At 40.0% G+C, this 22,695-nt stretch overlaps 1 protein-coding gene across 3 annotated transcripts in view; it reads right to left on the bottom strand.

Moving 5' to 3' along the window:
- Positions 1-22,695, bottom strand: part of LOC122802621 (cyclic AMP receptor-like protein A) — a 3,720,933-nt gene that overhangs the window by 2,736,696 nt on the left and 961,542 nt on the right. For all 3 annotated transcript variants that reach the window (XM_044072312.1, XM_044072313.1, XR_006364962.1), the window contains one exon: positions 13,198-13,258. In XM_044072312.1, coding sequence (XP_043928247.1) covers positions 13,198-13,258 — 61 coding nt within the window. The remainder of the gene's footprint in view (positions 1-13,197; positions 13,259-22,695) is intronic.

Here is a 22,695-nt window from a genome sequence, read left to right as displayed (position 1 = left end):
CAGACCCACAAGTCACAGTTGAGGCAAGAGTACTTTTTGAAGATGTAACAGTGTACACCAAGTGGCTGTGCTGCAGACAGATGTCTATGATGTAGATATTAATGAAGCAGTCACTGGAGATAGACAGTCCTCAGCTGGAGTTAGTTCATACTGTAGCATTTGAAAGCAAGTATCCATTTTATTTACTTGGTTATTTATTTATGTCTGTTAACTGGGGTGGTGGACTGATCCAAGAAGGACCCAATCCAACGACATCCTTCAAAATACAAGTTAATACAACATGTTATAAAATGGATAAAACAAAGATCTGAAAAAATAGAATTGCAAAGGAATAACAATGGTTTGAAGAAACTACATGACTTTTTCCATGTGCTTTGTATGCATGTGCACAATAACAGTATACAGAAGCTTTCCTATAAGGTAAAAAGGGACAGCTATTGATTGACAGAAGTGATTAGCATCCTGATTGCAAAAGATAATGCAGTTGGTATTTCATCTGGAAAATGTCTGCTCAGCAAATGCAAGCCCTCGCCTCACTCAGGTAAAGGAAATAAACAACAGACCCACCTCAGTGCACATTCAGGGTGAAATGAGCCCTCCCTTTCCTTACTTTTTGCTGTCACAAAGAAAGCTGGCATGTTAATAGACTACTTCATGGACAACACCTCTCAAACTACCTCTGAAAAGAAATGTCTTACTCTGGGGACTTTGCAGTCTCAATCACTTCCAAGACCATAGTTAGAAATTTTGGAGATATAAGGGGAATTAAACCTTAAGCCAAACCACAAGGTGGCCCTGTCACACTGGAGCACATCCCTGTTCTGGACAGGGACAATTTTGCCAAAGATTTCAGAGCCTAAAACCATGCCTTTTTCAACCATTAAGAGGCAATACGTGAATTTTGGTCTTTCTCCCATGAACTTTGTAATGAGGTGAAGAATCAGCTGGAATATGGTAATTTGTACAAGAATCTCACATGTCACAGGGCAGAGAACGCATCCACTGCTATCTCTCCTGCGACCAGCAAAAGGCAGGGAGGAATAGATTCTCACAAATGGCAAGAAAGTTAATCTCAGATTTTTTTCTTATCCAGAACACCTTAAACCCTGACCAGACACAGCCTCTGAATCTGCAGCTATGAACAGAAACAAATGTGTGGTTCAAAACATCTCTCCAGTTATTCACTCTCCTGGGAAATGTGAATCAGTATGAAAATGATGCTCAAAACTGTTACCCAGTGCCAGATAAGCAACACCTCCCTGTACATGGTGAGCATGATCTTGTGTCACCTGCCTTTTTAAGTATCACATGACAAATTGGTTGCATGACCAAATGAGCAAATGAAACAAAATCAGCTTCTTCTTCAATGCCTTTAGGGTCAGGAGTAATGCCTTCATCTCTAAATGGTAGATATGGATCCACCCTTTCCAATAAGTACAAAATTCCCTACATCATGGGGGAACCTAGGTGAGCTCCTAAGCCTCCTAGTAAAGCTTTTACCATCAGAGATTTCAACAGGTTTGGATGAAGGCAGGGATGTGTTAATAGAATGTTGGTTGAAAAGGTCCATCACTCAAGGACCCAGTGACAGAGAGCTAAGCTAAAGGAAGATCTGTGAGTACATAATGGCTTTCTAAACAACTCATAGTCCACTGTAACACTCACATGCTCAAACATGGAATGGCACCATAATGGTAGTGGCAGGCATCAAACTAAGGAAGCAAAACAGAGTCCAAACTTGGACTATGGCACTGCACCCTCACTCAGCTAGACAATGACTTCCTGGTCCCTCTCCAGAAAAAGAAATGCTCACCATTGGAGAGTATCCAAAACTGCCCTAAAAAGGGCTTCATGCAGAGAGAACTTCTTCCAAACTGTGGTCACCACCAGGGACTGCATCCAAGGAAATACCCACAACAGGTCCCTCCAGGAAGTCTCTGAGTGAGATTATTATGAGCCAGTCAACAAAGTTAGAAAACACCAAGAGAACTTTTAGCTATGGGAGCCAACAGATTGCTAAATGGGAGCTGAGGTAAACCGAAATGGCATCACTCTATAATGGAAGTGATGCCTACCTCGAGTCAGGAAAAGGGATCTCATGTAACTCTCCAAATAGTGATGTGTCAAAATGGTGTCCGCCATGTCTGCTGACATGACAGATTAGTGTCAGTAGTATTTTTGTGTCCCAGAACCATTCTTCCCAAGCGATCAACAAAGAAGGGCATGTATCAACACAGTGGAAGCAAGCGCTAACTGGTCTTCTACTGGTTTAATTTCTCTAAGTTGTTTGGGTTTATAACACAATGACGAGAATGGACCCCATTCCTATTAATGATTAAAGTTCATGAAATTAGTACTGAATCAGTCTTTGATGTTAACCAGAATTGTTCTTCTCAGCACCCACAGTGTGCCCAGAACTAACTCTGCAATTCATATGGAGTTACATGTATTGGTAACATATCTAAGTACGATTGTAAATTCTTTTTTGTTAGACCTAGTGCTCCTACTACTATTGGAACTGTCCAGGTATCCTTCTTTCACACTGACCTTATTTCTCCCAGTAAATCCTGGTATTTATGACTTTGTGTCTCTCTGTACATAAGACACTGTAGTCACTCGGTGTAGCAATTTCAATGACCAATGCTACTCTTTTCTTCTTTTCATGGACTACTACATCTGGCTTTCTGACATCTATTTTTTTGAACTGTCGGTAATGGGTGATCCCATGTGATCTAAACTTCATCATTTTCTATAATACTTTGTGGCTCATGTTTCCAATGCTTCTCAGTTGCACAATCCCCAGTGCAGCAGTCTTGCCTCATTATTATGCCTTTCAGTATACAGTTGTTCTGCCAATACTGTATCACACCCAGCAACAAGATGTGCAACTGTTTCAAGTTCTGTTTTACAAAACCTGCATTTGTCTGTTTCTCCCACATGTCTAATGGACTTTGTGAATCAATGTGTAAGTAGCTTCTGGACAACCAATATTAATCTTTCATATTTTGGTTTAGATTCACCTCTCCTTAACCATTCCTGCATTCAGACCTGATTGGCATGAGGTTGTTCCAAGAGTTTTCTGTACTTGCAATTATATTTATGCATTTTCCACATTTCTTGCCTAATCATCTGATCCTTCACCCTGTATTCTTTCTTTTGTTTTTGGAATATTTAGTTTCTCCTAATTTTTATCTACTTCTGGTTTGATTTCCATTCCTGCTTGACACAGATTTACTTCTGCTAAACTAAGCAGGGAAGTCATCTTACACTTATTCTCCTCATGTTTTAAAACTTTCACTATGTTTGGATCTTGTAAGGTCAGCAGATAAGCATCCAATCCTACAATTGCAGCTCTGTACATGTAATAAATTTCAAGATGGCCCATATCTCCTTCAGAATGGGGAACAAACATATAACCTTGGTATACACTGATTTTTATAAATCATTTGATAAGCATGCAGCATTTTTCTTGTTTTTCTGTTCAACTGATCCAATACCTTTAGGGGCCAGTCACTCACTCCAAAACTGTAAGTTAGGACAAGAAGAGAAAATTGGTTTATAAATTAGACTTCATTCCTAGATGTCAGAGCTGTTTTCAATATTAATTTTAGTCTCTAAAATATTCCTTACTAAATTTTATTCACATTTGTTCATGTTTTATTGCTGATCCTTCATCAGTTCCCAAATATCCACAAATCCCCTACTTCTCAAGTTCTTTTATAACAAATTCCTGTCCCAGACTGATATTTAGTTGGTGCTGCAGCTTTCCTGATTTAAAGGTAGCTTTTGCATATTTATCAAGACCAAGTGACATTCTTATATCATCTGAGAAAGTTTTGACCACTTGTAATTGTCCATTCAATTCCTCATCTGATGAATTGTATAATGTTACATCATATACAAAAAGAAGATGAGGTCTTTACACTTTGTTGTTTGATGGCAGTCAAATTGTAGCCAAGACCTAATCTGTTAATTAGACAGCTTAATGGGTTAAGAGCAAGAAAAAAGCAGCAGTGGCAAAGAGTTACCCTGGAATATCCCCCTTTTAATTTTTATTCCTGGAATAATAATTTGTCCTTTATCATGGCTTGACTGCAAAGTGGTTTGCCACTGTTTCATGGTAGCTATAATGTAATTGATCAGTGTAGGATGCAATGTGGGATGCTGTCAAATGCTTTTTTGTAGTCTATCCACACCATATTTGGCTTGCAGGTTTGCGCATAAGGAGGAGTATTGTTTGTCCTGTTGTTAACTAGGTTGGGGTCCGTTAGAAGTGTGCATATAAAGAGTTCTTACTCGAGGCTAAATTTTCATGCAAAGATAATACTTTAGCCAAAAGTTAGTACTGCATCTGGTTCTAGGCTTTTCCATTTAGGAGCTTTTCTTAATTTTGTTTCAATTTCTCTGGGCACTTCTTCATCTCAGTTCATATCCGGTACATTTGAGCTCCTTATTCTTTCTTTTACTACCATCATTCAGTATCTTTGTTATGTTCCACAGGATCGTCATAGACATTTCTCCAAAATGTCTATTTCTTCTTTTGGTGGTATTTCATTTCCTTTTGTCTTGTCTCCCAATTCTCTATAAAACTTTTTGGATCATCAATAAATTGCTTATTCTGTATTTTTCCTTATATTTACCTGTATATCTTCTAAGTTTTTCTGCCTGCGCTGATATCTTTAGTTTACTGTTTGCAATTGTGTATGATGGATCCTGATCTGTTCTGATACTGTTCATTGCTTTTATCATATCTATCTTTCTCAGTATTTTTGTTGATCTATTCCTTTTTCTTATACTCTTCTAACAGTGATACTCCCTGTCTTAATTGCTTTACAGTTTTCTCTGTTCGATACTTCCATGATGGCATTTGATTGCTGCCCTTACTGCCCATTTTTGTAGTAAAACTTTATCTGTTATTAATTTAGCTGCACACTAATATATCCTATTGACTTCTGTTATAATGCATGAATTTCTAGGAACAGTCCTGATTGCTGTATTCATTTGTTTTATCAAACTTCTAACATTTTTGGGTCTTACTGACTTTCTATAGTCTATTTCTTTCATTGATCTTAATATGTCTATCCATCTCTATTAAGTCAACCAATTCTTCCCTCAGATCATTTTCTTCTAAACTGAGAGCACATTCTTTGTTCTCTATTTCTTGTGGGCATTCTACATAAAGTTCCAGAGCATCTTCCTGTGTCATATTCTCTTCAGTTTCATCCTGTGTCATCTGCTGCTCTTTCATATGGGAACTCACTGGTCTATCACTCCACAATATTGAGTACATCAGAGTTGCCACAGTTTCCTGTTCCTTCCCTTGCTGTGCAACTCCAACTGAGCTTTTATACTGGTTTCCTATGAAAAGCTCCAAAGTATCTTCATATGGCAACTGATCAAATGTTTCCAACTCCACTGGTTACTCCTTAATTTGGGGATTCATTATGCTAGCCTGCTGTGGTATTATCAGAGTTAGATTTTCTATACTAAATCCCACACTTTGCAAGTAATCCATAACCACAGTTTCTAATTCTTTAACTTTAACATTACTAATTGTCCGCTCTACGTTTCCCTTTGTGATCTTATTTTTTTCTGTTTTGAAATTTTCCATATCTGGGGGCCTTTGCCTGTATTACTCTTTGAATGTATTTGGGGTTGCTTTTTTGTATTGAATAACTGGCTTTCTCTTTTGCATATACATTGTAACATATCAGGTCTCTCTTTCTTTCACACATCCATATTTAATTTTTATAACTTTCAAAAATCTCTAGATTTTTTTTTTTACTTCTGCACTTCCTCAGTCACTTCTTTTTTCAAATGGTCCAAAGTGTCTTGGTCTATATAATGTTTTTTTCATGTATCTGTTGTATTAATGAACACAAATTTGCATTTGAAGCTTTTGACAGCTTTTCTTGTACAAGTATTTGTCTTTCCCCTAATTTCTCTCAATATTTTTGTATACCTTCTCTCCAGAAATTCTGGGCTTCTTGCAAAATAGCAACAATACATAATTTCTTTCTTTCTTATCCTCAACTGTCCACTCTATCATCTTTATGGCTCTTTTTTGGCCTATCAGTTTTTGTGATTTTTTTAAGAACTACTAATTATTTCTACAAAGGGGGGGGGGGGGCATCTTCCCATGAGCTTGGCCTAACCCCATTGTAGGAATGTTTCTATGTCTTGAGGATTCAACACTGTCATTTTTTTCCAGTCCTGGCACCAGTGCACCTATCAGGATCAGACACTTTTTTATCCTGGGACTTGTGGACCCACCTGTCTTTTTTATTTTTAGCCTACTTCTGTCCATGATATATGCTATGTAAAATACAGTCTATATATATATATATATATATATATATATATATATGTATATGTATATGTATATATATATATATATATATATATATATATATATATATATATATATATATATATATAAAATCAGTGTTGCCTTGGTGAGATTTTTGTAAATAAACAGGGTCCACCTCCTGAAGGTACTCACCAAGACTTGAAGATGAATTAATTCCCAGCAATACTACTCTCCTTTGCTTGCTGATTTTATCATCTTTCCATTTGGACTCCTTAAAGGAGTTTCCTATGTTACACTAAATAATTACTGTCAAACAGACATTCTCTCTCCCATCTCTAAAGCATTCTGGCTAAACTGTTCACAAGCAGCCCCTAGACATCTTGTTAACTGCAAGTTAATTACTAAGAAGCAACACAGCTTTAGGCTACATTATGAAACTAACACCCCTTTTCTTGACCTACTGACTTGATAGAATACTAGAATGTCAGCCACGTAAAAGTAAATTTGTTGGCATCATTCTTTTTAATCTATCTAAAGCCTTTCATACTCTCATTCCAGGCTTAAGGGAATCATGCATAATCAAAGTCTTACAAAGAGTGCAAATAGATAGTTCACATACTGCTTATCCAATCATTCACAAACTCTCTGGTCAAATGGAAATGTATCTCCTTTCCTTACAGTAAAGGACCCTGTGCTTGGGCTTCTGCTGTTTAAAGCCTTTGTCACAGACACAGCAACCTGTGTAGGCTCTAACCTAATGCAGTATACACATGATGCCACTACTGTCTTCTGCAATCATTCACCTGAGAGCGCTAAATGGTAGTCCTCCTTCCATACCTTACAGCTCTAGTTTCAGTGCTTGGATCTACATCTTAGTGTTTCAGAAATTAAGGTGATGCTGATCTCCTTCAGTTCTATAAAAAACTGCCCCACATGCAAAGTAGACAGTAGTCTTGGCCAACACAACTAATGACCTGACCACCAGAAAAATAAAGATCACTCCACCTGACTCAGCTATTACTGAAGTGATCACCTCAACTAAAACCCTTGGATATATGATCAGTAATCAGTACTGTTTGACCTTTATATCAAAAATGTAGTCATTAAAGCCAAAAAACACATGCACACTTTACAGAGTGAGGACATTCCTCACAGATAAAGATATATATGTTACAGACAATTCCTTTCTTTTTTCTTTCCCCATAGGATCAGCGCACCATGCAACTGTAAATACATCTCCCCTACAACAAAAGATGGTGCAGGTCTACAACAGAATCTCTATATTTAATGCTGCTCATAGCACTAGAACTCATTACTGTACTTCATTAAAGCATCTGCAATGGTTAGAATTGTAACATCATCTCTATACAAGCATACAAACTCCTCAGCTTCCCCAACTTCCCATCACTGCACAGCAGTCAAATGGAGATATTAATTCTGCAAGATTTAAGCAACGATAAGGCAATTAGTACACACTTACTGAAATCAAAAACAGATTCAGTGAATCACATTTCTCACCCTGTACTGTTAACTCTGGAACAAACTACTGCACAACCTCAGTTGCACTCCAATTTATGCACCGATTCAGATATTTGTTAAAAAAAATTCCAGCACAAATGTAACTGAGAAATTACATAACTATCAATTAATTTATTTGTTTTCCTCAGATTACTAATTATCATTCATTATTGTGCATGTCACTATTCTGAGGTGTAATCCTCTCTTCCAGCAAGTTCTATTACTTACAGTTTAATCCTCTGATGGATATATACAAATTATCTTACTGATGGAATGTTTTTATTTTTTAATTTTCATTTTTCTTTTCTTTATTTTTTACATTTTCTCAAGATTATCTTATTAAATAACTAATAAATAATCAATCTTGTGAATTGTCAAAGTATACTTAACTACTGTTCACTCTATCAATATTTGTTATGGATGTTCATGCATTGTTTACGCAATGCGTCTGTGCTTGCTTCTGCAGATATTTTGCCTACTGAAAACAGGACCTCCCATCTGGATTTTCCTGGTTAACAATTGCAAATACAAAGGCAAACAAATAACAGCTAGTATTATCATCCAAGTCCTCTGTAGAAGCAAAGGCATGATGAGCACCCAAAATGGAAGCCAGAAAAGCCTCCACAGCCCTACTGAGATGTAAAGTAAGGTCCTACCCAAGGAGCTTTGCAGAAAAATATTGATCTTCTGGTTGAAGATCTACAATCTCCAGAAGATAGCCAAGAATGAGCAAGTCCAGAACCCACTAACCTTTTGTGATGGTTCATCAGAAAGGGTACAGTTAGCAAACTATCTCCACAAGGCAGTTTCATACCAGAGTCAGGACTACCAAAGAACAAGAAAACAGACTCATTCCTTTGGGAGACTGTCATTGCCAGACAGACAAGACAGTATGATTATTTTACTGATCAACAAAACATATACTGGCAAGCAGTGGTTTGCTCTAGCTGTTTGATACAAGGATGTGAGAAGTATCTGTAAGCACTGGACTATAAGGAATTCAGTACTGTAATATGATTTTATATTTGTTTTCTTCAAATGTGATTCAAGCACTAGTTATAAACATGCTTGCCATGCCACTAATGCAAATTCTATACAATGCTATATTCCATTACGTTTTCTATCAATATAGATATATTGATATAGATACGCATACATACTGTGGTACACTAACATCAGTGCAGACATCAAAACAGTACTATTGATTTTTACAAAAAAAATCTTTAAAAATACAGGTCCTTCTTAAAAAAAGTCTTAGGACTAACAATGCCACAGTCAGTACTTCAAAACAGTTTCATAATGCTGGGTTACAATCTCTTTTGACAAGTTTCTCTCTCTCTCAGTAGTTCTGGACTTCTTTAACAGGAACAAATTCCAGTTTCCTCCTGGTGTCTTCTTCCAGTTCACCAGAGTTACTTATCCAGACATGAAATCTCACTTCACAAAGTGCAAGCAATTCTTGGCAGGGGCTTTCCTCAACCCTCTTTTTATACAGCTTTAATAGCTTCATTAAGTAATCCTGCTCTGGCTAGTATAGCAAATTATCTCTCTACCTTTAAAGAAACATGTTCAGCTAAACTGAAGAAATGTTTCAGCTTAAAGCAATAGTGGTCATTTACACCACATTCTCTAGAAAAGTTCTATATTTACTATTTAAATAACTGCTTACATATTTGTACTTCCAATATTTGGCACAATCTGCTATGGTGTGCTGCAAATGATACCTTCAGCTCAAAGTCATTGGCTTTATGCCCGCTGGATGGCCTATATACCCTCAACATGCTATCCCTATTCTGGTGGGTCAAACCTAGCTGATGCTGAACTTTGCAATTTGAACAGTTGCAAAGATAAGCCCCACTTGCCTAATTTTGTGTTTACATACTGTTGCTGATACAGTTAAAAAGGGAGTGCATTGCCTTTTGCTAAAATGAATTTCAACCCTAGAAGCTAGCATTTTATGGAGGTATGCAAATTCTTTCTCATTGTAGAATACTTAGCTTCTGTCTTGTTTTGGTTGCAACTTAGTAAACATACTGGATGTTCCTTCCAATCAAAATTCAGTGATAACACTGTTCCTAAGCATATCTCTGATACACCAGTACAGAATATAAACAGCTTACCAAAATCATGAGATCGTTATACTGCGGTGGTGGTGCTGCGGTAGCATTGTCGCCTCACAGTTAGACGTTGCCCGTTCGATTCTCAGTTAGAGCATCTTCTGTGTGGTGACATGCGTGAATGGGCGTTCCTTCGTTGAAGGTTGTGCATTAGGCCTGGCAAGCCAGTACGTAAAAATCTACTGACAATCATTAGCGGACCGGAGTTCTGCTGTGGCGACCCCTAACCTGGGAAAAGCCGAAAGACATAAACAAACCAAAATCAGGAGATCATACTATAGGTTCTGAACATATTTTTTCCTTTATCTGTTTGAAGGTAGTGTCAGCTTACTCTGTCCACACTACTTTGAGGTGCATTTTCACCTTTGTTAGATCTGTGAGGGGACATGTTAATGACCTAACTTATGTCTTGGTATCTAGTACAGGTCACCAGTTTTTCACTGCTTCTACATTTTCATTTTTGAGTTTAACACTCCCCTTCCTATTACATACTCTAGATATTTAGCCTCCATGCAGTGTTTTTGCAGGCATTAACACTTGACGTAGCTTGTTTTAAGGCATCTAATACAGCTTCTAATTTGGCTAAATAGGTGTCCCAGTCCACAATGTGAATGATGATATCATTGAAATAGGCAGCAGTATTCTGGCCATGGAGTTTTAGTGCTCAGCCCATATGCTGCTGAAAGTTTTCGGGTGCACCATGCAACTGAAAAGGGAGGACAGCACACTGGCTTTCTGAGTTATCAACCTTAGGCATTTGTTAACTACTGGAGTTTGAGATGCTGCTCAACTTTCTAGAATCATTACATAGCCTGATGGCTCATCAGGTTTAAGGATTAATACTACAGAGCTGCTCATCTCACTGTTCAACTCTTCTATTGCTCCTATCTTAAGTATCTTGTATATCAGAGCTACAGCTGCAGCCTGCCAATCCTATAACCTCTTAGTAGAGGAACATAACAGAAGATCCTCTCTCTGAGGACAAAACTGTCTCTCCAAGGTCATCTGATTTAAACTGTAGTAGCAAACCACTTGCTACAAAATGTGACCAGTTGTTTGTTACAATTACTATACAACCCACAAAGTGCCTCAGTTCTAATCACAACTACAGTATCAGCATTTATTTCTGAATGCCGGTACTATAACAAAATCTCATATTAGCAAATGCAGTTTGTGCACCCTAACACATTGCACCCAGGACAGCTGCATCGTTTGCCCCTTCATAGCTACACTTCTGTCATATATGTCCTCATGTACAGCCTTTCTCTGTGACTCTGGTATTCTGTAAAGTTTTAAGTTAACCTTTTACTGCTCAACTGGTCTCAGCATAGCATTGAATAAGGTCTATTCTGCTAGGTAGTTCTGAAAAGACTTCCTTGTTTCTTAACAGATATCCTCTTTTCGCTTGTTTGTGTGTCTTAGATAGTGTGTCATCTACCTACACTGCAGGCACAGACGTCAGTTTTCTTTTTCCTCCAGTGCCATCAGTTTCTACCATTAAGCTCATTGCATAGTGTTAGATATAGAAATTTATAAATGCATGTACTTCTGTTGCTAGTTAGATGCATATACACTTCTGTTGCTATAATATATGTAGGAATAATATAGTCAGTTAGATGCGTGTATTTCTGTTTGCTAGCATACGTAAAATAAAGGGTTAAACTGTTCTCAGCTTAGAGGCAAGGAAAAAATTAAATAAATAAATAAAATGCCATTCATATATAAATGTAACATGTTGGTACAGCTTGAAAAAATACAGATAAGGATGCAGGTGCGAAAAAGAGGCAATTCACCTTGAAACAAAAACACAATGGAGCTTATTAACAGACTGCATGACATCATCGAAAGACTTCTCTGACACAGAAACATTCTCAAACAGGAAAGACTCCTAAAAACCAAAGTATTTTTGGGGAGATTTGCTTAGAGCTGTTAATGGAAAACATAATTTATGCTGTATTGAAAAGAAAATTGAAGAAAGTAAAGCCCTGCAAACTACATTATTGTGTGTTTTGTCTGTTATACAGACAATTACTTTAACAGTTATTGTGCAGAGTTTAAAAGATTAATAGTCTGCAAAGTCTGTGTGCACTAACTAGATTTTTATTCTACAAGGCACTAACAAATGCACATCTGACAAACATCTGCATTAAATTAAGACACCAACACAGAGCTGTAGTCGCCAGCTTTGGCAAAATAAGAAATAATTATCACAGTTTTGTATTTTTTTCCATACTCACAGAATGATCATATGGTAGATCTGTTCTGGCCTTCTCTTGACAGTTTGTCTAACCACTCTTTCTGCAGAGAGGACCAAAGTTAACACCTAATCTCCAGTTGTGAACTCCCTGGTCCTTGCATTTCTATTATACACCTCTTGCTGTAACCTGACCTGTTTCCATGTGTTCCTGTACAATGGACATCAGCATTTTCAGCCTGCCTTGTAAGTTGGAATAGCACTGCATCCATCAGTCTGTCCATCCATCCATACACAACCCCTTTTTCCCATTTTCACACATGGGGTCGGGGTGTCACTTCAACAGTGGCAATCATATAGAACCAAGGTTTACACCACCAGGTGACAAGCCCTGCCAGAGTAGTTCATCCACATCACACACTGACATCTATGGCCAATTTAGTGTCCAGTCCACTTACTGCATGTCTTTGGGATGTGGGAGGAAACCCACACAAACACAGGGAGGTCGCGCAGACTCCGCACAGAAGGCACTCCAGCTGAGAATCAAACTGAGGAACCTCTTGATGTGAGGTGAGAACACTATCTGTCAAACTTATAAACGGGTTTCTCTTCTTCCAATTTTCTGTGAGAATATCTAAATAGGGGTTTCTGTTCTTCCAATTTTCTGTGACAATATCTAGCAGTCTACAAAGTGTCTGCCATATCAGTAAGAGGTACTGAAGTACATAAGCAGTTACATATAGATTATGCAAATACAATTTTATGGGTTACTTCAAATGATATTTCTCTCCACTATCTCCCTCCACTAGCTAAGCAACAATGATAAAACAGAAGAGTTTCTTGAGACAGCATTATATGCAGTCAGTATAAAATGATGAGCAAGCTATGGCCACTCTACAGCACATCTGCAGATAAGACACTTGCCAAAGTATATCAGCCACCAAGACCCAAATTTGCAAAGTGCATTATATGAACTATTTCTGTATGCATTCAATATAAAACAATCAGAAAACTATAGCCAGTTTACAGCACATGTTTAAATACAATACAATACTCACCAAAGTATGTGAGCCACCAAGCCTGAAAATTGCAAAGAATACCATCTGGAAGAACTTCACCCTATCAGACAAAAAAAAAGCAAGTCGTCAAAGGTTAAAATGAATTAAATATTACTTTCACCTATTGTACAAATGATTTACAGCATTATGCTCTTCACCCCATTCATTAGCCAGTCACATCCCAGCTTCACCTGTTCTTTTGTTTGCACCTTAATTAAGGAAACTCCAATCTGTGTCTGAAAACATTTACATTTTTATCATGTTTTGATATGCCATGCAAGTTGGTACAGAAAGCAAAAGCTTCTGTATGTAATGGTGGCAACATAGGTTAGATTAGTGGGCTGGGCAAGTAAGGTGAACAAGTAGCATTTCCCAGCTCTCCATCTATTGGAAGGAGGATGTGATTTTTTCCTGCTGAACTATGGCCCCAGTGTTGTCTATAGATTCTAGCCGAAGCAAACCAAGTAATTTAATAGGGATGAAGGTGAGCTGTGAGTACTGATAGTGTAGGTGTGGGTGCATGCATGCTTACACTGTCCTGATGTCCTACACAGGGTAGGGAAACTGGACAGGTAAATAAAATTGTCTGCTTACCAGTAGTATGACTTTAACTTCCCTGAGTGTCCAAAAGGGAAAGAGTCAAAAAGTGGGTGAAAAAATTAATGCATCAGAATCATGAAAACTGTTCATAGGTTGGTACTGAGCTATCTGCGCGAAGGCATATATTAGTCCAGCCACGTTGTGCAGTATTCACCGCCCCTTTAGTAGTTCCCTAGACCCTTGTACTAGCAGCTTGTACCCTTGGCCCCTATCTAGTAGTGCTGTTGGTGTGATCCCCAGCGTGAACTTTCTGTTACCCATCCACTCATCAAGGTTCCTCTTGAAGAGTGATAGTGAGGGGCTCTGTCTTATGTAGATTGGGACCCTGTTCCATAGTAAGGGAAGTCTCTGAAGGAATCTATCCCTCCAGCATGTTCTATTCATTGTTGTGTTGAGGTTTATATCCCTAGAGCATGTAGCTCGAGTAGATTTGGTTTTGCTAAGATGGAGCATGTTCAACAATTCTAGGTTGGACATGGCTCTGTATGTTAGAGATCGCTTCTGAGAAAGCAGTATGCAACAGAGAACAGTCTTAGCTTTTTCAATCATGCTGCAAAGGGCAACTGTTTGAGGCCAGTAATTTTCTTGGTTAGGTACCTCTGTGGTCTCTCCAGCTGCTGGAGATGTCTAGCCAGGTACATTCCAATTGGTGCATTGTACTCAATAATGGGTCTGATGAGGGAAGAGTAGAGGGGCACCATTACATCCTTAGATCTTGATGCAAACCCTTTTCATGATCAGATGGGTCACAGAAGGATTTTCTAACCACTTTGGCAACATGGTTATCAAAGGAAAGCTGGCTATCTACCTGGGTCCCTAGATCCCTTATTTCTTCTTCAGATTTCAGGGGATTACCTCCTATGTTGTAGTTTGCGGGTACTCTATTTTTTCCAAAGGGGATTACTACGCATTTTTTTGCATTTAGCTTGAAACCATGGCTTTGACACCATGCATCAGTCTCATTTAGGCCCTTCTGGAGGATCTCCATGTCGGCCGGAGACTCTATTATAGCACCCAGTTTGCAGTCGTCTGCAAACTTAGTCAGCCACAGCCCTTCCGTGCTTGCCTGTACTTCTGAGAAGTATATGCCAAACAGGAGGGGCCCCAGGACAGAGCCCTGAGGCACACCACTCATTACTGGTCTGGATTCAGACATAGATCCCGCTACTCTTACTTTATGGGATCTGTCTGAGAGCCAGTTTGCGATCCATCTTGTGATGTAAGGGTTTATACCCAGGCTGGTGAGCTTATCAATAATACCCGAATGGGGAATGGTGTCAAATGCTTTAGCAAGGTCAAGATAAGCAGTGTGTACCTCCTTTCCCTTATCAATAGCCTGAGTAACTGTCTCAAAGAAATCCACCAGGTTCAGGAGGCATGATCTGCCCTTGACGAAGCAGAACTGTGTGGGGTCCAGCAACTGGAGGTTCCCAATCTCTCCATTTATGAGTTCCATAATGATTCGCTCCATAGCCTTACAGATCAGACTGGTCAGGCTTATTGGTCGGTAGTTCCCAGGGTCAGTTGTGGCCCCACCCTTGTGTAGCGGGACCACCGTTGCCGTGCACCATTCTCTGGGCACATATCCTGTGGAGAGGCTGAGACTGAACAGGGTATTAAGATACGGGGTTAATTCCTTTTGGAGCTCGCGTCTGACACAGCCTGGGACACAATCTGGTCCCATGGAGGCAGTGTTTATAGCGTTAGATAGATCCTTGTTAACCAACGTATCAGTAATAATTGGACTTACATAATCCCCTGGAATGGTAATGTAGGTGGTGAGAGGGGGGAGAAATTTGCATTGAACCTGTCAGCCAAGATATTGGCAATGTCAGAAGGGTCAGTGTATTTTGTTCCATTTTGTACTAGCTCAGAACAGACCTGAGCATTGCCATTTAGGTTTTTGACGTAACCATAGAAGGCCTTATGGTTATCCTTAGCATCCTTGGCAACTTTCTTTTCAAAATTAGCTTTAGTTGACTTGATGAGGGCCTTCAATTTCTTACTAATGCTGATCAGGGATGATTTTTCTACTTGAGATTTGGCCTTTTTTGTATAAGTCTCCTCTTTTTATTGTAAGGTTTGCTTATGGCCACGGTCCACCAGACTGGTTTCTTCTTGCTTGAGGAAGGAGTCTTGGTTTTATTTGGGATAGCACGGTCCATGCAATCCTGAAGATGCATAGAGAGTGCCTTGGTGTAGGATTCCGCATCCTGGATATCATTATCCTTCTGCAGGGGAATAATGAAGCTTTCCACTTCAGATGCAAGTAGTTTGAAGTTTGCTTTGGAAAGGTTTTTGACTATGGTTTTTTTTTGACTGGGGGAGGTGAAGAGGTGAGGATGTCCAGGGTTATCAGTTTGTGGTCGGATCTGACCAAGGAGGGAGTGATAACGGGTGTGGTACAGTGGGCGCCAATATTTATGATAATTAAATCCAATATGTTGTCCCCTCTAGTGGGGGAACATACTAGTTGTTCAAGGGCATTTGAATTTATAAATTCTATGAATCTCTGAGCATAGGAGTTGGAACATTGGTAGTTTGCCCATTCTATACCAGAGTAGTTGAAATCACCCAAGATTATGGTGTTGGGTAGGACCTTTACATTTTCCAATGTCTCAAGGAATGCAGAGTGAGCATCTTGGGACATGGTGGGCGATCTATAACCGGCTACGACTTGAAATGTGGTTTTGCCTGCTGATAGTTGCGCATGGATGATCTCTGGGGCATCATGCTGCGCTACTAACCTGGAGATATGGGTATCCTTGATGAATATGGATACACCTCCGCCCTGTGTACTGTGATCCGGTAAACCAGGCCGGAAGGTATGATATGAATTGTAACCTGGCAGTGCTGGGGTGCTCTCTTGAGCTTTGAACCAGGTTTCTGTCACTGCACAAACATTGATTTTCTCCATGCTGAGGAGAGCCTCGAGTGTGTGCATTTTGAGGTTGAGACTTCTGGCGTTGAGTAGCATTACCCTTAGTTTTTGGTTACCTGTGCTGGTTACGGTAGTTGGTTTGTCCTTTGAGCCTTGCCTAAAAAAGGCACTATGGGGACGGCAAGAGCCTCGGCCAGTATTCGAAAACCTAGGTGTGACAGGTGCAACCCATCTCTGGCAAAACAGCGAGGCTTGTCTATCATGTCATCCCAGGCAGACAGACACTGGATCCCCTTAGAATGACACCAGAAGCTTAGCCAATTGTTGAAATTGATCATTTTGTCTTTGTATTGTGGTATCATTCTAGGTGAAGGTAGTATGCTACTCAAGGTCAGGGTCATACCAGCTTGGGCTACATGATCAGAGAGCTCCTCAATGTCTCTTTTCATGTAGTCCAGGGAGGTACGTCTTAGATCATTCACACCAACATGTACAATGACAGCGTCATACTTGTACTTGTTCTAGAGTGACCTAAGTGCTTGTGTTATGTGGCAGATCCGAGCACCCGACAGGCAGCTGACAGTAACCTTCTCCTTGTTCAGCCTGGTGAGTGGAACATCCGTGTGCCTTACTATAGAGTCTCCTATTACTAGCGTGTTAGGTATGGTGTTTTGCCTTAAGGGCTGTTGTGAGGCACACTGCTGAGGTGAATTATGTGTTTTCTGGCTTGTGTTTGGGGGTGCAGGTTGCTTGCCTTTCTGCTTTGGAGGGCACTGTTTCTTTTTCAGATTGGTACCTAGTGCCTCCGAATATGTTTTTGTGTATTTATGTGTATGTTTTGCCGGTGCTTGTTTTGTAGATTCATGTGTGACAGGTGGTGTGATGCAAGTGTGTCCCTTATCCTCTTGACTGTATGTTGCAGTCATGGGTTGAGAGCGCTTAGCCTCCAGTCTGGCTGTGTATTTAAAACTCTCACAAGTGTTTGTGTCTAGAGGTAAGAGGAGAGGGTTGTCTGTATACATGAGACAGTTGTGACATTGCCTCAGGATGCCTAATTAGACCAAATGAACTGGAGAGTACACCTGAAGCTGACCTCTGGACATGCTTTGAAGAGTAAATTGAACTTAAGTCCTGTGGACGATCGAGGGTCTTATGCTATATTATAATAGTGCTGTCTAGGAAATTTGGAGAATAATAGTGCTGTCTAGGAGATTAGGACAAGTGCTGATTTCTGTTTTGCAAGTGCTGCAATAAGAGCAACTGATCTGAAGCACTTGAGTTGAGGCTTGCCTAGTTCTAAGGGAAAATATACAGCGCAGACTTTGTGGGGCCGGGAATAGTATACCTCAACTAACCGGCGCTGCCCAACGCTGCTCTGTGCGCAAGACCGTGCAAAAAGAGAGTTGCAGGGTTTTTCCTCTAGATAAGTGAGGAAAGTGAGTACAAGAGCTGTTTTTCTCTAAGCAAGTGAGAAAAGTAAGTACAAAAACTGTTTTCCTCTAGGTAATGAGGAACATAAGAGTGCTATAGTAATTAATAGCTTATTTAGTGCTTACAAATTCTGAACAAGTGCTGAGCATGAACAAGCAAATTTAAGTGCTAAAACTAAGAATCTGTATCTGCACTAGATGAGTTACAGGACAGAAACAAGTGCAAATACAGGCTTTCAAATCAGAAAGTTGAGACAGATGGAAGAGATTGCCCAAACGGTCAATAACTACAAATTCTAGGCCAGAACCACTACTTATGTTCATAGGTAGGTACTAGGCTATTGGCCCTAGGGCCTATATAAGCCTAGCCAAATGGTACCCTGGCTTTTGCCACCCAAGAAAATAATTTTTCTGTGCCCCTGTCAAGCAGAGCCACAGAAGTGATCCCCGGGGTGAATTTCCTATCTCCCATCCAATCATCAAGACTTTTCTTGAAGAGTGCTAATGAGGAGCTTTGTTTGATATAGATAGGTAGTTTATTCCAGAGTATGTGAAGTCTCTGGGACAGGAATATATCCCTCCAGCATGTTCTGTTTATTGTGGTGACAAGGTTTAGGTCCCTAGAGCATGTAGCTCGGAGGGATTGGGATTTCTTTACATGGAGCATGTCCAACAGCTCTGGGTTTGACATAGCTTTGTATGTTAGGCAGAGATCTCCTCTGAGCAGGCAATATGCGACAGAGTAAAGCTGGAGTTTTTTGAGATGGTCTGCGTAGGGCATCTGTTTAAGGCCAGTAATCCTCTTTGTGAGGTATTTCTGTGGCCTTTCCAGTTGTTGTAGATGTCTTGTGAGGTACATACCAAAAGGGGCGTTGTACACTATAATGGGTCTAATGAGTGATGAGTAGAGGGGAACAATGACCTCTTTTTTCCTGGATGAGAAAACTTTTGTGATGAGGTGTGCCACGTAGAAGGATTTCCTGACTACTGTGGCAATGTGATTATCAAAGGAGAGACTACTGTCCACCTGTGTCGCAAGGTCTCTTATTACACTTTTGGTGTTAAGTAGACTACTGCCTATGTGGTAGTTCATGGGTACAGAGATTTTACCAAAGGGGATGACAATGCACTTTTTGGCATTGAGCTTGAGGCCATGGCTTTGACACCAGGCATCTGTCTCAGTGAGGCCCTTTTGTAGGATGTCCATATCATTAGGAGTTTTGATTATGCTCCTAGTTTGCAGTCATCTGTGAACTTCACTAGCCAAAGACCTTCTGTGTTAGCCTGTACTTCAGAGAAGTAGATACTAAACAGGAGAGGACCCAGGACTGAACCCTGTGGTACTCCACTTGTCACTGATCTGAAGTCGGATTTGGAGTCTGCTACTTTCACAGTGTGGGTTCCATCAGTGAGCCAGCTGGTAACCCATCTTGTGACATAGGGATTTATACCTAGTTTAGTGAGTTTATCTAAAATTCCAGAGTGAGGGATGGTATTTAAAGCCTTGGCGAGATCTAGATAGGCTGTGTGAACCACCTTACCCTCATCTATGGCTTTGGTGACTGCTTCAAAGAAGTCTATCAGGTTTAGGAGACATGATCTGCTTTTTACAAACCCGAACTGGGTGGGGTCCAGAGTTTGGAGATTACCATTGTCTTTGTTTATAAGCTCCATAGGTTCATAGATAGGTTCATAGATTAGTACTAGGCTAAGTGCCCTTGTGGGCCATTTTATGCCTAGCCAATTACCCCATACGAGAATCAAACCCTGCACCTTGTGTCTGTAAGGTAAACACCTTAACCATTATGCCATCCTCCCACCCCTGATGATACGTTCCAAGGCCTTGCAGACCAGGCTCGTCAGGCTAATGGGGCAGTAGTTCCCGGGGTCCGTGGTGGATCCGGATAACCACAATTAGAGACAATGACTACGAAAAGTACCAAACAAATATAATGCAGCAGTTCAGACCAAGATCCCAGCATATGACTGACATCAAAGTGAGAAGTAGTAGGGGCAATATTGTCCCTCTTATTAATGTGAGCTCGGTCCAAGGAGAGCTTGGATTTAATAGAAATCAAGAAAAGAATAGGATGGATTTGAATGGGGCATTTATTACCCAATTCTGTAATGAAGCTGGCTTTATTAAGGAAACTATAAGTACTGAAATATCTTCTCCCTATTCAAGGAAATGGCCAAGGCTGTTGAGGTTAAACCCTGTATTGTATTTAGAAGGGATAAAACTTTAAAAAATATATTTGAGCATCCCACTATTGACTATGGGCCTAGTACCACCAAGAAATTGGGTACTTATAGGTGTAGAAATTGTCCCCAATGTAGGATAGTGGTGGAAAGAGACCGGATTGAGGTTAATTCCAAGATATTTAGGTCCAAGTCCCATAGTGCATGTAATACTATGGGGGTTATATATGTGGGAAAGTGCCTTAAGTCTCAACATTTTTACATAGGTAAGACCAAAAGGAAATTTAAGGAGCTGTTGTACAGCATGGGTTAGATATGAGGAAGGGGGATTTGAAAAGTGCCCTTGCTAGACATATTGCTGATTATCCCGATCATGTCTTTGTTTTTTTTGTGTTGGAATGTGTACCTAGGGATTATCGGGGGGGGACCATGGGAAGATATATTGGAAGCTAAAGAGTTATTGTGGCAATTGAAACTGAATGCCTCTGTCCCCCTCTGGTCTTAATGACGATGTGTCCACTGTTAGTATACATAGACTAAAATCTTATATTGTATGAATTTGTATAGCCTAGTTTTGATAGTGTTTATTTTAGTGTTGTATTAAGTATGGTATATGTATGCCAGATGTATTTATGTGTTTCTTTAAAGATGTGAGCATCTTAATTGTTAATGAAATTCCATTGGGTATGAATTTATGGTTTGGGTATTTAACATGTGGCGCTGGTTTGAAATGTAAGATTCTGATGACTTTTTTTACGAAAGCATTACGCTTAATCTGTGGTGCTTTGTGCATTAAATTTTATCTACATCATTCCAAGTTTTTTTGTTTGCCTTCTTGGTCTGAACTGCTGCCTTATATTTGTTCCATGGTGGATACCCCTTTGTGGAGTGTGTTAACCATCACTGTGCATCATTCGGTGAGCACAAAGCCTGAAGTGAGGCTATGATTGAACATGGTACTTAGGTGGGGTGCCAGTTCGTTCTGTAGTTCATGTAGAACACAGCCTGGGATGTTGTCAGGTCCCATGGATGCTGTGTTCTTGGTTTTGGAGAGTGTGGGTTTTTACCTGTGCAGCCATGATTACAGGAACTTTGCATTCTTCCGGTATAGATATGGGCCCTTTAGGGGGTGAAAGAGGAGTAAAGTTAGCACTGAACCTATCTGCCAGGATGTTGGCAATATCAGTTGGTTCTGTATATTTAGTGCCATTGTGCTCTATCTCTGAGCATATCTGAGTGTTGCCATTGAGACTCTTGACATAGCTATCGAATGATTTGTGGTTGTCTTTAGAAACAGTGGTGATTTTGTTTTTGTAACTAGCTTTGGAGGATTTTATGAGGGATCTCAGCATCTTACTGAGGCTGACCAGGGAATTCCTCCAATCATGGGATTTTACTCTTTTTTGCAGCAATTTCTTTCGTCTGTTGTAGAGTTTGTTTATGGCAGGGCACCACCAGATTGGCTTCCTTTTTTTGGAGGATAGCATCTTCATTCTTTTAGGGATAGCATGATCCATGTACTCGTGTAAGTGATTATAAAGTACATTTGCGTAGGATTCAGCAGTCGTACCTCTATTGTCCGTCTGCATGAGTGTCGTGAAATTTGCCACTTCTGTCTTAAAAAGCATGAAGTTGGCTTTGGAGAAATTTTTTACAATAGTTTCCCTAATGGGGGTGGGGGTGAGATGTGGATGTCTAGGGTGATTAGCTTGTGGTCGGCTCTGACCAACGAGGAACTGACCTCTGGTGTGGAACACTGGTCACCCATGTTGGTAATGACAAGGTCTAGGATATTGCTGTCCCTGGTGGGGGTGTGGATAAGTTGATCCAAGGTGCTGGAATTTATGAATTCCAGAAAACATTGAGAAAAAGAGTTGGTACATGAGTAGTTTTCCCAGTTAATGATGGGGTAGTTGAAATCACCCATTATTAGGGTGTCAGGTTGTAACCTAATATTTTCCAGTGTATCAAGAAATGAGTAGTGGGAATTCTGGGCCATGGTGGGGGATCTGTAGCAAGCTACAATTTGGATTGAGGTCTTGCCTAGAGTTAGTTGCACTTGGATAATCTTGGATGTGTTATGCTGAGCAACTAGCCTGGAGGTGTGGATATCCTTAATGAATATGGACACGCCTCCTCCTTTAGTGTTTCGGTCCAGGTTAGGTGGCCGAAAGGTGTGGTATGAATTATAGCCTGGTAATGCAGGGGTGTTCTCTGGAGCCTTGAACCAGGTCTCTGTCACTGCACAGATGTCGATGTTCTCCATTTTAATGAGTGCCTCAAGTGAGTGCATTTTGAGGTTTAGACATTGAGTAGCATTACCCTCAGATTTTGCTTGCTTGTACCTGTTAACGGTGGTGAATTTGTCATTTGAACCTTGCCTAAAAA

The sequence above is a fragment of the Protopterus annectens genome, chromosome 5.part0, assembly GCF_019279795.1.
Source record: "Protopterus annectens isolate FY-2018-M chromosome 5.part0, PAN1.0, whole genome shotgun sequence".
Taxonomy (NCBI): domain Eukaryota; kingdom Metazoa; phylum Chordata; order Ceratodontiformes; family Protopteridae; genus Protopterus; species Protopterus annectens.
This window is presented reverse-complemented; position numbering and strand designations above follow the sequence as displayed.